General features: G+C 38.5%; 1 protein-coding gene across 10 annotated transcripts in view; it reads right to left on the bottom strand.

Moving 5' to 3' along the window:
- Window positions 1-4,858: 4,858 nt before the first annotated feature.
- Window positions 4,859-15,529, bottom strand: part of ZNF131 (zinc finger protein 131) — a 29,987-nt gene continuing 19,316 nt past the window's right edge. For 6 of the 10 annotated variants that reach the window (XM_042995372.1, XM_042995387.1, XM_042995355.1 and 3 more), the window contains exons 5-7: window positions 14,564-15,249; window positions 7,493-7,623; window positions 4,859-6,772 (exon numbers count right to left, since the gene is read on the bottom strand). In XM_042995372.1, coding sequence (XP_042851306.1) covers window positions 6,086-6,772; window positions 7,493-7,623; window positions 14,564-15,249 — 1,504 coding nt within the window. In that variant the 3' untranslated portion in view covers window positions 4,859-6,085. Of the gene's footprint in view, window positions 6,773-7,492; window positions 7,624-14,563; window positions 15,250-15,529 lie in introns of those variants that run through there. The other 4 variants (XM_042995396.1, XM_042995421.1, XM_042995403.1 and 1 more) reach the window with 4 other exon arrangements.

The following is a 15,529-nucleotide window of genomic DNA, read 5'->3' on the forward strand; positions in this document are numbered from 1 at the left end:
GAAAAAAAAAAAAACTGTGATCTTGAGAAATTTTCATTAAAATGTAATTTTCACCATGAAATTTGAGTCGCTGAGATTCTCACGGTTGTAGCAATTTTACTCTACACTTTTCTTGACCGTGTAACCACATACAGCAATTAGTGTAATATGTTCTTATAATTGGCACTTGGGTATTACTTACAATTGGGCAAGGAAGAATAGTTTAAGAGCCCCAGGCCCATTGATACTTGAGCAAAATTATTTTTTATGAAAATTTATAAAAATCAAATTTGAACCATTACCTTTGAGTCTTTAGTTTTAAATAAGCCCCATTTTAATTGGGCCAGGGTTCTGAACCCATAGTATTCCCTCCAAAGTGTTTCCTAGCTGTGTCTAATAGATAACTATTATTTTACAGGACAGTTTCTGTCCTCATATAGGCAGTTTACCAGACCGCAAAACCACAGCTAATGATCAGCTGTTCTCTTAAGTGAATTCATATATTGGCATTTACTTCTCAACAGATATTAGCTAAGATTTTGTGTCTAAAGTGTATTTGAGTTACCCAGAAGAAGCAAAGTATTCCTAGTCCATTATTCTGACTTTCTGGCTTTTAATTTCTTATTATTCTCTAACATTTCTTGTCTTTGTGGCATTTTCACTTTAGAAACAGAAAAGCAATGATTTATTGAAAATAAGCACAATGTTCTTGCTTGAAATTATAAAACCTAAGACAACTGCCTTAGTCCAGTCCATTACATGAATGATAAACATGAACAATAGTTAACAGGATATTTTTAGAGTAGCACCTGACTACACCATAAAAAAAAAAGACTGTCAAAAAGGTCCATTCCACTGGCTACTCATCTGTGCTTTCTTGAAGTGTCCTATGTCTGCTGTTCAACTGATAGTGGTTCCAGGACTGAGGGTATTAGTAGTACCCAGGAACTTGTTAGATATGCAATTTCTTGGGCCCTAACCCAGACCAACTGAATCCGCAACTCCGGGTGTGGGATCTATCAATGTGTGTTTTAGCAAGATTCTGACACACACTAAGTTGGAGAACAGTTACCTAGACAGTATGGTCTCAGGGCAAGGAGTCAGCAAGGAGACATCAGAAGACAATTCGCAGGGCGCCTGGGTGGCTCAGTCAGTTGGGCATTCCACTTCGGCTCAGGTCATGATCTCGCGGTTTGTGAGTTCGAGCCCCGCGTCGGGCTCTGTGCTGACAGCTCAAAGCCTGGAGCCTGCTTCGGATTCTGTGTCTCCCTCTCTCTCTCTGCCCCTCCCCCACTTGTGCTCCATCTCTATCAAAAATAAATAAAATGTAAAAAAAAATTAAAAAAAAAAAGACAATTTGCTGCATGTATCTTGCCAGCTTTTCTGATCTCCTGCTCCCTCCACCCCAAAACCTATCAAGGGCTGATGTGGATTCCAAAAAGAAAATGGATATTTAGCTTTTGCTCTGTGCAATCCCATGTTGTCAACCACAAAGAGATCTCATACAAAGGTAACTGTATTTTAGTGATCAAGACTGTGCCTATGGAGTCAATTTCCTTGGTTTCAAATACTGGCTCCATTCTTTACCAGCTGTTTCTCATCTCCTCCTTCTCTTAATTTCCTCCATTTATATTTACCTCATGAAGTCATTGAGATGATTGTTTGGCATATACTAAGTGATTCATAAATGATGCTTTTAGGTTACAAGATTTTTCTATCCTGGCCTATATTTTGGTGCAATGCCCAACAAGGTGGGTGAATAATTATGTGTGATATTAGGTTTTAGGAAAGGTGAGAAGAAAATACTGCATTCAGGGCCTGCCTTCCTATTTGCCACGTCAACAGGATTAACGAAGCAATGTTTATACAACACAGAGTAGTTTTAAGATATCCCCATAAGGTCAGAATACATTTATAATGACAGCCTCTGCATTTACCATTTTAAAGCAATACACTTCTGGGCCTCCAGTTAACTACAGAGGATCCTATTGATTGTTGTTGGTGGTGAGGGTTTAATAGTTTTAATTCCTGCTGCTTCTCATTTAGATCTCTTATGACAAATTCTGTAAGAGCCATAGCACAGCTCAGAACATTATATCTATTAAACATTGAGCTTAGGTTCTCCCCTCCCCTGATGCAGCCAACAGTGTTAACCTAATGAAAGCAAAGCTATTTTGTCCAACAGAATCAGGCTAAACTTTTAGGCTAGGCAACCGACTTCTGCCAGGTCATGATCTCAGTTTGTGGGTTCGAGCCCCATATCGGGCTCTGTGCTGACAGCTCAGGGCCTAGAGCCTGCTTCAGATTCTGTGTCTCCCCCTCTCTCGACCCCTCCCCTGCTCATGCTCTGTGTCTCTCTCTCAATAATAAACAAACATTAAAAAAAATTTTTTAATAAAAAATAAAACAACCCATGCTAAATTGAAGATGTTCATTAAGACACACTTGATATTCTGGTGTAGACTTTTATCTATATTTAGGCCTCAGTACTGTTGGCTTATTCCAATTATCAAGTGGGTAGTCTATACCTTCAAAGACCCTTTCAATCTTGGTATCTTTAATTCCAAGTTGAATGTAGCAGAAACAGAAGCATTTACATTTCCACGAAAATATTCCTACTTTCAACAGTGTATGAGGATGGTAGCATTTTTAAACTAGTAAGACTGTAAGAACCTTCTCTTTTTGTGCATATTCAAAAGACTTCTGGGTTTTACATGTATTATTAGAGTTCTGTTTAGTGTTCCTTTGAATCTCAGATTGTAGGTGTGGTATAATAAAAAATATGTATCCAGTCTTTGACCCTGGTTCTTGGCACAGAGCTCTTAAAACCCTTGGAATTTCCTGATGTCTTTTATCATAAGCTCCCTTTTGCTCATCCCTAAGTTTATGCTAATGAGGTGATCTTGGCAGTGGTCGCCAGAGGAACTAACCACATAATTAGAGGGCTAGAACTACCAGCCACACCCCAAGATATCCAGAATGGAAGGGCTGGACAGGGAATTCAGTAATCAAGGGCTAATGATTTAATCAATCACATCTAGGTAATGAAACCTTAGTAAAAAAAGAAAAGATTAAGGGGTTAAGAGACCTCCCAGGTTGGTGAACACATCCATGTGCAGGGAGGGTGGAGCACCAGGAGAGCCTGGAAGCTCTACCTACTCCACTCCCCCAACCCCCTTTGCCCTTTGCAACCATTTGGCTGTTCCTGGATTCCCCCCCCCCCCACCTCCTTTTTTCTTTTTAAAGAGATTTTAGGTAATCTCTACACCAACGTGGGGCTCAAACTTACAACTCAAGAGATCAAGAGTCGCACACATACTCTTAAATCAGCTGAGCCAGCCAGGAGCCCCTGGGTTGTATCCTTTATGATAAAACTGTACTCGGAAGTGTGGTGCCTTCCTCAGTACTGAGTTGTTCTAGTGTATTGAATCTGACAAGGGGGCAGGGACCCCTGATTTGTAGTCGGCAGGGCAGAAGTGCAGGTATCCTTGGTACCCCATTTTTGGCTACCGTCTGAAGCAAGGGCAGTCTTGTGCTACTACTACTGATCACTTGTGGAGTCTACGCTAACTCGGGCTGTTGTCAAAAGTGACTTGTTGGACACCCAGTTGGTGTTAGAGAATCCGAGCACTGCTGTGTGTTAGATCGGTGGAATAGGGGAGACAGAAGAGGCTCTCCTATCTATCATTCTGCCGTGCACGTGGGATTCCTTTGCTGATCAGTGTCTGGCACTCTAAGGACCAGATGCCACTGTAGACCTAAAAATGCCACTAGGAGTAAAATGAGAGGAAACAATATATTCAGTTCAGTTCTTAAATACACATCGTGGGTTTTCATAGTTGTTTCATTGTATGTAAAATGCTTTGCAAACTGCAAAGCCTAATCAACATATGGTTTACCACCAGTGGGTAGTTTTCCTCTCCTTCTGCAATCAAATTTACCAGCATTCAGGATACACTGATAAAGCCTATATACCTTTTGGGAAAAGTAAAAGGAACTGTATCTGATCCTCAAACCTGTTTTGAAAGGCCTTGCCAAATCTGAACGCTCAAATGTTAAATTTTTAGTATTTTGTTGTGCTTTTCAATACTTTCTTGTGCCTTTGTCCATGATCTCGACGTTGTGGTCAGAGCCTTTTTAAGATTATGTTTAAAAATAAACCTCGCTTCATATCTTGGCTTAAAGGGGACATCATGAGCTATTTTCAGCATTCAAAATTCGCTAGATACTAACTAGTAACTTACATACCTGAAACCACTATCTGTCAGGAATTTTTTTTTTTTTCTTTTTAAGTTATAACTAACTCAGGAACCTGGATATCTTAAGGCAAACTGAAAATTCCATGTAATATAATTTAATTCTATCATTTTCTGACTTTGAAGAAAGAAAACACCTATGTAAGCTTTGTGTAAGTGTCCAATTGCCGAACAGAACAGACTTGGAAATATTCATATACTTTTTTAACCTTAAAATAAAAACTCCATCTCCTCTTCCTGTATTCTCTCAATCTGTGACCTCTCCACTTGTGGGAAGCCATTCCCTTTGAAACAGGTCATAAATGTGATACCACTGAACCACTAGGATTACCAAAGGAGAAGCTGAACTGATCTTTTAAACTGAACACACTAGGTAAGAGGAGAAAGTGCATTAAAAGTAGGCTCTTCCTAAAAAATTCCATTGGCTGTTGTGCCCCACCGTGGAAGAACCACAAATGCCAACCTCTTCCTCCTCCCGTTCTTCTGAACTGATTTTTGGGGATTAGAGGTGCATACTGAGAACGGCATATCTTAATTCACGTATCAGTCATGTTAATACAAATGAGTGAAGATCTTGGACCACGAAACCACTTCTATACTAGTAAAGAGAAAAACGAGTCATGAACACATAATTTTAAACTTTACTTTAAAAATGTAAATATCTCCCAATATTTAACAGGTAAAGAAAATAGCATATTGGTTTATTTTATGTGGTTGTTATATTTTATTTTCCAAGTAATACTGATTAAAAATATTTACACACCTACTTTTAAGTCCACAGTTTAGCACTCTTATTTGTATGGCTTTAAAAGTTATAGCACAAGATCTTTACATTAAGGATCGGGGAAAAAGATTCATTCAAAACAAAGCCTGATATATTATATACATGTTTTTCTCTGTACTTTAAATACATTAATTTTTAAATGATGCTCCTTTTTTTCATCTGGTGGTAAAATATTAGTGCAACTTTTCATTAAAAAAAAAAAAAAAAAAGTTTACCACAGATATAAATGAATTTTCCCAATCGGAAATGGCCCTTCAGTTGCCATTAAATGCTATTTCTCACCCTACCTTAAGTTACCAAAAAAAAGAATTGCTAGTTGCCATTATAAGCAAAAACAAAGTACTACAGCATCACCTACATCGCTCCTTACAACACAAACTTTGAAAGAACCAGAGATGTTTTATAGAAGTTTAGTTGGCTTTGAAAAGGCACATGGGTGTGTGTGGGTTTTTTTTGTTTTTTTTTTTTGTTTTACATTCTACAAATTTTGCCACCACCACTGTTTCCGTTGCAGAGATGACATTTGTGACTATCAGTATAGACAAGAAGTTTGTTCAAACTAAAGAAAGCCAGAAGCCAAAATTTAACTGCACAGTAACAATGTACTTTTCTTCATGCAGCCTTGTGTTTCCTATATATTCAATTTTCTAACATGCATTAGAATACACGAGTTTGTATTCTAATGATTTTACTTTTGATTTTACAACATGGAAAAAATCTGAGAAAGGACGTGACCTGGGAAAGAGAGAGGGAGAACCCTTATCACAATGAAAATAGATACATTCGTACCCAACTATATAATAAGAATATAATCCATTTAAGTTTCCAGAAATAATACTTCTCAAAGCTTCCCATTACTTATGGGAAAGATCCCTCCTGTGTGGCATTAAGTGTGTGGGGGGGGGGGGGGGTGGGCGTTGGAATCAGTTTGTTTCAATAGAAACAGTTCACAACAGGAAAGACTTTAACTTTGGTCCACTTGTCTGTTAGCTTAAGGACAGTCACACTGCCCATGATCAGTTCAAAAACCCAACACATTAATTTAAAAATATATTCATTTGTTATTTCACTCTAAAACAGGCATAGGTGTTCTGTTTTCACTCCCTGCCGTTTCAGCTTGGGAATCCACTGTTGTTTTGGTCTCTAAACCCTCAGCATCTTCATGATCTTCTCTGGCAGCTTCAGCAGCATCTGCTTGGGTGGTCTCGCTCTCCTCCTGGTTCATGATTTCAGGGGTCACTTGTTCCAAGTCAGCTTCTAGAAGTTCAGTTTGTACTTCCACTGGCATCTGATTTACCCGTTCAACGTGCAGCTCCTCCACATGTACTTCAGTACCTTCTTCAGTCTGAATCCGACCCACTTCTAGATAACTCACCTGAACCTGCTCTGGAAGCTCGCTCATATGTGAATCATGCACTTGGCTGTCCTGGAGCAGATCTGGATGGACCTGTTCCACAGTCACTTGTGCTGAATCCACTTGAACCTGAAGCAATGGTAACACATGCACTTTCCCAACTTGTTCTATAATAGTCATTGATGTCACAGGTTCAGTTTGCACACGTGTTTCTACTGAAAGAACTTCTTCAGTTACTAGACGCTCTGAAATATTGTGAGTATCACTGAGATGCCTCCTTAATTCATTTCCTTGCATAAACCACAAGTCACATAAAGTACAATGGTTGGGTTTATCACCAGTGTGTATTACCAAATGATCTTTGAACTGGTCCCAGCTGTTAAACACACTGTTACAGACCTGAAATAACCAAACATATGGTTTTAACACTACTAATATTCAAGCCGAAGAAAGCATGAATGCATTTATTCTCTGTTAAGGAAAAATTTGAAGATTTTTCTGAAAAATGTTATGAATATGACATTTATAATGTGATCTAAGAGAGTTCATAATTATGTTGTTTATTTGGTCTTTTAGCTGATATAGCTAACAACTTAGATGCAATGTAGGAAACATAATACTGCCTTCATTGCTTAAATGTCATATAAATTCAAGGGATATAAAGTACCAATATTATAATTTCCTACAATATATCATTAGCTTTTAGAACCATTACATTATTTGGGATACATATACACTAATCATGGAAAAAAAGCTGATCACAGCCAGTGAGCCTTCCACTGCTCCACTCCCTAATTCTATTGTTTGCTCAACGGTGAAGAATAGTTTCAGGTTACCTGTTATTTAGGACATAATTTTATTGACATTGATGTCATCTAGAGTTGAGTTGGAAAAAAAAAAAAAAAGGCAACAACCCAAAAAACCCTATTCTAATCTCCCTTCTAAAATCAAAATGATGAAAAAAATAAATAAATAAAATCAAAACGATGGATGATGTTTTTTACTCATTCTTTCCAAACTGCCAGCTCTATACTTTTACTCTAGACTCTGCTACCCTTCACTTTTAATGATTTCAAACACCCAACTCCTTTGCTAAGGACAGAATACACCCACACGTACCTGACATTCATAAAGCTTCTTTCTTCCCTTTTTTGCCCCCACTCCAGTTTGGCACGCAGTCAGGTGACATTTGAGGGTGCTATTTCTAGCAAATCTTTCATGACAATTTGGACATTCAAAAGGTTTTTCACCTATTCGAATAGAAAAAAAATTCTATTGGCAAATCAAGAAAAACAGAAAAAGCAAATAAATTTTTTTCTTTTTGGTTAATTCTAATAGCACTTTCTTGAGAGGAAGGTCTGAATTTGTAATTCAGATGTTTTCTATCACATCCAGAAGACTCTTCTAGAGGTGAAAATAATAAGTTTTCAGTGATTATTATAATTGAATCTGTACTCTGAGGAAGAAATAAAAATTGGATCTGAGTTCTATGTTTTAGCATTTCTTAAAAGTGCAAATTTTCCCTTAGGTAAAAATCAAGCTCAATCTCTATTTTGGGGAAATGCATCACTATCCATTCCACAAGTATTTTTTGAGCACTTACTATGTGCCAGACCATGTGCTAGGTGATGAAGATAAATTGCCCTTCTTTAAAAACTTCGTATCACAGGCCACAGTATCTTATGAACGTGAAATATATACAAATAAACACCTGCAATGTACTGTAGAAAACAGTTTCTACAGAATAAAGGGCAATGGAAAATGTAAGGCAGCAGCACAAAAGGAGAGGGATTAATTCTGCCTGGAATGGAATAAGTGAAGGAAAGAAGGAAATGTATTCTAGGCAGAGACACAGAGGTACAGAACAACATGGGTGAGGAGTAAGAGGGAGAAGGTATCAATAATGATTCTCAGACCTCTAGCTTAGAATGCCAATCAGAATCAAGAACACAGAAATCCAAGTAAGTTTGGAATGCAGTGTATTGAGAAAGATTATAAATTTAGTTTTGTATCTGTTGATTTGAAGGTACTCAAGGTGGAAAAGTCTGGTAAATAGTTGAACAGACTCCTCTGAAGTCAAATAGAAGGTAGACTGATATACAGATCAGGAGTTACTTTAGGTAGTAATAAAAACCTTTGATGTGGTGAAAACTCTAAGTATGTTATGTGATAACAGAATCAAGGACAGAACTCAATGAAACACCAAGTTAAAACACCAGGTAAATGAAGCAGCAAAGAGAACAGAAACAGAACAGCCAGAAGCAGAAGGAAAGAACACTGCGGAAATTAAGAAATTTCAGGAAGATGAGGGCAGTAAACAAGTGCTAAACTGAACAGAGATGTCAGGTAGAATAACAACAGGGGATTGTACTAACTCTAGTAGGAATAGTGTAAGTAATATGGTGGGGTTAGAAGCCAGACTACAGTGGGATGAGAGGCAAGCCCATGAAAACAGTAAAGGGGATGGAGGGTTTTGAAAGATGACAGATATGTCATCTGCTGGGGTGAGGTGTGGGCAGAGTCTTGAGTATCGGGCTGAAGGCCCAAAATAGCAATCTGGCAAAGAAAGCTTTAAATCAGACACCAAAAAGGCCTAATTTAAGGTCTGATATGAATTTTTTCCAACAGTGCTCAGCAGGGAGTAGGGGTAATTGACCGCAATAATTCCAGGATTTTTTAGAGGCCTTTTTAGAGCAAGTGGGTTCAAAAGCCAAGGGAATGTGCTTAGAGTACAAGAAAAAGTGATTCAAGTTGTATACAAGGAGGACAAGGTAAGATAGAGAAGTCAGAAATAGGGCAATAAGCTAGATGGAAAGAGATATGAAAGGACTGGCAGGCTAACAGGTAGACTCCAGCAGTCTGGAGTAAGACAAGAAGAGAGAGGATTCAAGGGACAGCATGACGCTTGCAGAGAAACAGGCTCCAGTGATGAGATCCTAGTTGTGACCTTCATACTAGTCAAGTTACTTCGAGCTATAGTTTTTCCCTGACAAAAAAACCCTCTGTTTTTTGTATAATGTTCATGAGATGGGAAAATTAGAAAGACCTAATCACCTAGAATTAGTGCTGGTACAGAAATTCCTTATCATATCCCCCAATGTTGCAAGATACTGCTAAATACAATGGTTACGTTTTGTGGTTTCAGTAGTACATAATTTTTCACTATAAATAAAACCTACAAATATAAATTGGTATAGCTCCTTTAAATAGCAATTTCATAACAATGCCAAGATTTAAAATGTACATATTCTTTGACTTGGCAATTCTGCTCTTGAACATGTACACAAAGATATATGCAAAAGTATGCTTACTGAGGCATAGCCTGTAACAGTAAAAGACTAGTAACAACCTAAATGTGTATCAATATAAATAAATTATGGTATACCCATACACTGAAACACCATGCAGCCACAGTGGGGGGAAAAAAAAAAAAAAGTAGATTCCTGAATTTTCATGTATTAAAAGACTTCAGGGGCACCTGGGTGGTTCAGTTGGTTAGATCAGGTCATAATCTCACGGTTTGTGGGTTCAAGGCCCATGTCAGACTCTGTACTGGGTGTGGAGCCTGTTTGGGATTCTCTCTCCTCTCTCTGCCCCTCTCCCACTCTGTCCCTCTCTCTCTCTCAAAAATGTTAAAAAAAAAAAAAAAAATTAAATAGTGTAAAATGGCATCACACTGTACTACATGCCTCTATTTTTTTCCCAAAAAACCCTCTGTGTGCATGCCTGTGTATGGTTACTCAAAAATGCAAAGAATAGATATGGAAGGATAAGTAAGAAAATGATGGCAGTAACTGCTTTTGGAGAGATCTACTGAAGTAGAAAAGAGATTCATTTTTCATTGTCATTTCGGCTTTTATGTCATTTGAGCTTTTGCATTTTAAAAACTTAGGAAGTCCGATGAAGTCTAGAAACAGCAACAGATTAATTATACTTTAGATGTGTGGACAGCAGCCTGCAAAGTGCTTTTCCCTGTAAAGTAAGTTATTGCCCTTATTTACACAAACAAGGAAAGAGGGCCAGAGGTAAGGCGACCATTTAAGTTCATCATACTGTCAAATGTTGGAATTGGAGCTGCAATCCAATCTGATTTTCAGACCCACCCAGGGCCCCTGAGTGGCTCAGTCAGTTAAGCGTCTGACTTCGGGTCAGGTCAGGATTTCCAGACCCACATTGTTTCTATAATTCCACATTACCTCTCTGGCAAACGAGGTACAATCATTTAAAGACATGATTAAAGGTCACCTTTAGGTTCTCTTTCATATGAGGTGTCCCACTGGTAAATCTGTCAAAAGTTCTGGTATCTCCTCCCACCGCTAAAGTGCTTACCCTTCTGTATTTTTCTAAATTAATAATAAACCTCCAACTATGTAGCCACCCAAACCAAAGAGCTAGGATTTACCCCCATATCTCAATGGTCACCAAATCCTGTTGACTCTGCCTCCTTAATGTTCTTCACATTTCCAACCCTCTTCCACTATCACTGCCTTTACTCAGCCTCTCCTTCTTGCTTAGATCGCTCCAACAGCTTCTTAATTAGACCTTGTAGGTTTCATCTCGCTCCACTCTATCTTGCCCGTCATGACTCTAAAAACAGAAATGTGATCCTGGCTTAAACTTCTTTAAAATGACACAGTTTTCCAAAATAAAATCTGAATTCATTTACAGCACTTATGAAAAATAACTATATGATCTTGGCTTTATCTCCCATCACTTTCTCATCTCTTGCCCTTGAACCACTGGTAGATTGTCCATGATGCCTAAGTGCATGCCATGTGGGCAGCCCTTCCTAACAGCTACACATGCTGGCATTCCTCAACTTGGACCCAATCCCCCGGCCTCAACCTACCAGCAGCATTCCAGACAAGTTGCTTACGCTCTTTCCTCTATGCCTGTGCATGCTTCATTCCTGTGCCTGCTTCATTTCTTTTGCCTGGAATGCCCATCTCCTGGAAAACTCCTTTTCCTTTGGGTGTCATTATAGGGTGAATACTCCAGGAAACCATCCTGGTCTCTTCCATCATAAACAAACAGTACAGGCAGGCATTCCCATAAGACTGTGTGCTTACCTCTATTAGCACTTAGCCCGTCACATGTGACTGTGCCTGCTTGTCTTTCCCAACATAACTGTGAGCTCCTTGAAGGCAGAGACTCTAAAAATTCCTTATCTCCACGACCTAGCAGGTTGGCATTACCATTACTATTTTCCAAATGGAAACAAAATAATTCAGAGGACGAGTAACAGCCAAAATTTTGCAATTCAAGTCATAGATTATAGCGCATGCTTTAAGAACACTGAAGAAATCAAACCACTAAACTAATAAAAGTATGCAAAATGTGAAACTGAGGGGGATTTATATATATTTTGAGGGTAGGAACACAGGAATGGGATTGTTCCTTATCTTTACACTTAGTTTGTTATAAGCAAAAAACGATCCGTCCTTCATTAACATAAGCACAATTTAAAGCTGTTTACTTATGTTCCTCTTGAATTCACCAAGTCACTGATCACATCTGCAACTATCTTCTTACTAATTACTAATACAGTTAATTGAGGTTAAATGCCAACAAAAGTTCAGTTTGCTTTATGTGTTAAACTGTTCTTCAAATTGACATCTAGTTCTATAATTTGTAACAACGTAATTATCTCACATAATTTTAAAGATAAAGACATACAACATAATATACTTTAGCTCTATATTCTGTGTTTAATCCAAAATACAACGTATAGGACTTGAAAGACACATTTTAACTTCCAAAATAGTCTGTGTTGCCTGTTTTCAACAGGCAAGTTATCAGGTTATGTTTTAGGTAAAAGAGACCATTGCTTCTACTTTTACAATGCTAGAAAATAATATGAAAGTGACTGATTATCTGTTGGGACACAGGAAACCCTTATTAAAACACACTAGTTACCAATTAACATTTATTTACTAGTTTAATGGTATAGCAATCGTTTTTGCAAAACTACATTAAAATAGATGAATATTTGTTTTAAGGACTAAAAACTATTACTATAGGCAGTTTCTAAATATACAATATACCTCTATGTTTGAAAATCAGAAAGCATTTTCCCAAAAGGTTTCATAAACACCTATTAGTTACCCAAACCAGTACCCTAAAGCTTTTTAAATCTATACTAGATGAAATTAAAGTAGGAGATTCTCTTGCTATTCATGTAACCACTAAGTATTGATCCTAGGCATTTATTCAGTCCCCGAGTATGGATACTAAACATTTAAGTGAGGGATGCCACATTTATGTGAATCTATCCGCTTCCTCAATTTCAAGTAGTATACAGCAAGCAACTCAGGACAGCAAGGAAATCTATGAAAAAATTGCTTCAAAATTCTCCAAACTCCAGCAAAGAGAAAGATTTTGAATAGTATGGAACACCTGTGTTGTCTTCACTGTATTAAACAATCTAGACAGCATTAGCCACCACAGAGAACTTGGGAACGCGTGTCCAGAGTCTGACACTTGGCACATCTTATCCACTGCTCTCCCCACACCCGAGATTCAAAGCATTGGCAGAAGCTCCTGTGTGTGGCACAGGAGACTTAGCAAAGAGGCTTGAGAGGCAGAAGGACAGGGTGTCTGACAGGACAAAAACAGGCACAGGAGATGGATGCAGAGCTATAAGGACCAGAGGCCGAGTGGGACACTCCCTGGAATCACTCCTGCATGCCTGAGATGGCTCCCACGAGGAGGGCAGTAAAAGACTTTACCTTTCTCATCCCCTTTGCTGTCCATCAGTGCCAACACTGTGTGCCCTCGGAGAGGGGTGGGAAGATGAACATATGCTGACTACTTCACCACCAGGTCATAACAGGTGACCAAGTGTACACAAATGGATAAACATGCCAGGGATTTTTGTAAACATATTGATCTATGTAACATATAAATGAGATAGGAAATGTAAAAAAAGGAACGGTGAAGTTTCCCTGTAATTAGGATTTCATAATTTATCATCCTTGGTAAGTAATCACAAGCTGTGTTATATGTATTTCTTTTAAAAATATAAAAATTGGCCCTGTAAAACAAATAATCCAGTGAAGAAATGGGCAGAAGACATGAAGAGACACTTTCCAAAGAAGACATCCAGATGGCCAATAGGCACATGAAAAGATGCTCAATGTCACTCCTCATCAGGGAAATACAAATCAAAACCACACTCAGATACTACATCACACCAGTCAGAGTGGCTAAAATGAACAAATCAGGAGACTATAGATGCTGGCGAGGATGTGGAGAAACGGGAACCCCCTTGCACTGCTGGTGGGAATGCAAACTGGTGCAGCCGCTCTGGAAAACAGTGTGGAGGTTCCTCAAAAAATTAAAAATAGATCTACCCTATGACCCAGCAATAGCACTGCTAGGAATTTACCCAAGGGATACAGGAGTGCTGATGCATAGGGGCACCAATACCCCAGTGTTTATAGCAGCACTTTCAACAATAGCCAAATTATGGAAAGAGCCTAAATGCCCATCAACTGACGAATGGATAAGGAAGATGTGGTTTATATATACAATGGAATACTACTTGGCAATGCGAAAGAATGAAATCTGGCCATTTGCAGCAACGTGGATGGAACTGGAGGGTATTATGCTAAGTGCAGTCAGTCTGCTGAGTGCAGATATTGTATGTTTTCACTCATGTGGATCCTGAGAAACTGAACAGAAGACCATGGGGGAAAGGAAGAGGGGAAAAATAGTTACAAACAGAGAGGGAGGGAGGCAAACCATAAGAGACTCTTAAATACAGAGAACAGGGTTGATGGGGGGTGGGGAAGAGGGGAAAGTGGGTGATGGGCATCGAGGTGGGCACCTTTTGGGATGAGCACTGGGTGTTGTATGTAAGCCAATTTGACAATAGACTGTATTTAAAAAATAAAAAAATAAAAAAATAAAACTGGACCAGGAAAAAAAAAAAATATATATATATATATAAAAATTGGCAAGGTGCAAGAGTGACAACTACTTCCAAAGTTGATACTGATTCTGCTTTTAAAGTATCAATATTTCAACAAACTAATACCAAAAAAACAATGTGAACTCAACCTGCATATTAGAAAAAACAGGAGATGGTTTCTGTGGTAATAAAAAAAAAAAAAAAAAAAGGATTTAGACATTGAGACCTGAAGTGAATGTGGAAAAATATACTTTTAACATAAAGTATTTGCTAATTACCTGTATGTTTTCGAAGATGCTCTTTAAAATGTCCAAAGTGGTCAAACTGTTTTTCACAGTATTGACATATGTGAATTTTTTTCCCAGTTCTTTGCTTCTTACTGACTCCACCTTCTTCGAGGTGGTAACAGTTGAGGTGCTGTTTCCATGCGCTCTCCCGAAGATACCTTTTATTGCATATTTCACACTTGAAACTCTCAGTGGAGTGTGATTTCATGTGTTCCTTAAAATGGTAAAACAATTTAAATGAACGGTTACATTTCTCACAATGGAACAAGTCCTTCACATGTGACAGCTGAAGTTCCACAATTTCAATACCTTCTACCTGTTTGCTTGTGGGGTCAGATGCACAACCATCTTCTTCCTTAATCTGCCCTTTCCTATCACCTTGACGGTACTTGCTGGTAATATCTGCCAACAGTGCCAGGGCGGAATCATCAGAAGAACCTGTGCTCTGAATGTACTTTATGGACTGCTTGGCAGAAGCCACTTCCTCCAACGTTTCGATGCCTTCATCTTCCACTTCGATTGTGCCTTCGGCAATCTCCACCTCAATCTCAACAGGTTCTGACTCTGCAGATGGCAATGACTCAGTGATAACATTTGAAGTTTCTGCAATCTTTCTTTTTTTTGCCTCGCTTTTTCCTGTGGTATTTTCCTCTAGTGGAGCTGAGTTTTCTTTGTTCCTGAAATACATAATGTATGGATTTAAAAATCTGTAAGGTCAATCAAATTCCTAGCAGGCTTTTGAGAAGAACTGGTAAGCTCAAAGTAAAATTTATATGGAAAGGCAAAACACCAGCTTGGATGACTTATACTACCTGATTTCAAGACTTACTGTAGAGCTGCAGTGAGTTAAGATGCGACACTGGTGAAAGGACAGACAAGACGTGAAGATTTGTGGGACAGAATGAAGTCCATCAATAGACCTACACTTATTCAGTCAACTGATTTTTGAAAAAAAGG

Source organism: Panthera tigris, chromosome A1 (genome assembly GCF_018350195.1).
Source record: "Panthera tigris isolate Pti1 chromosome A1, P.tigris_Pti1_mat1.1, whole genome shotgun sequence".
NCBI classification, from domain to species: Eukaryota; Metazoa; Chordata; class Mammalia; order Carnivora; family Felidae; genus Panthera; species Panthera tigris.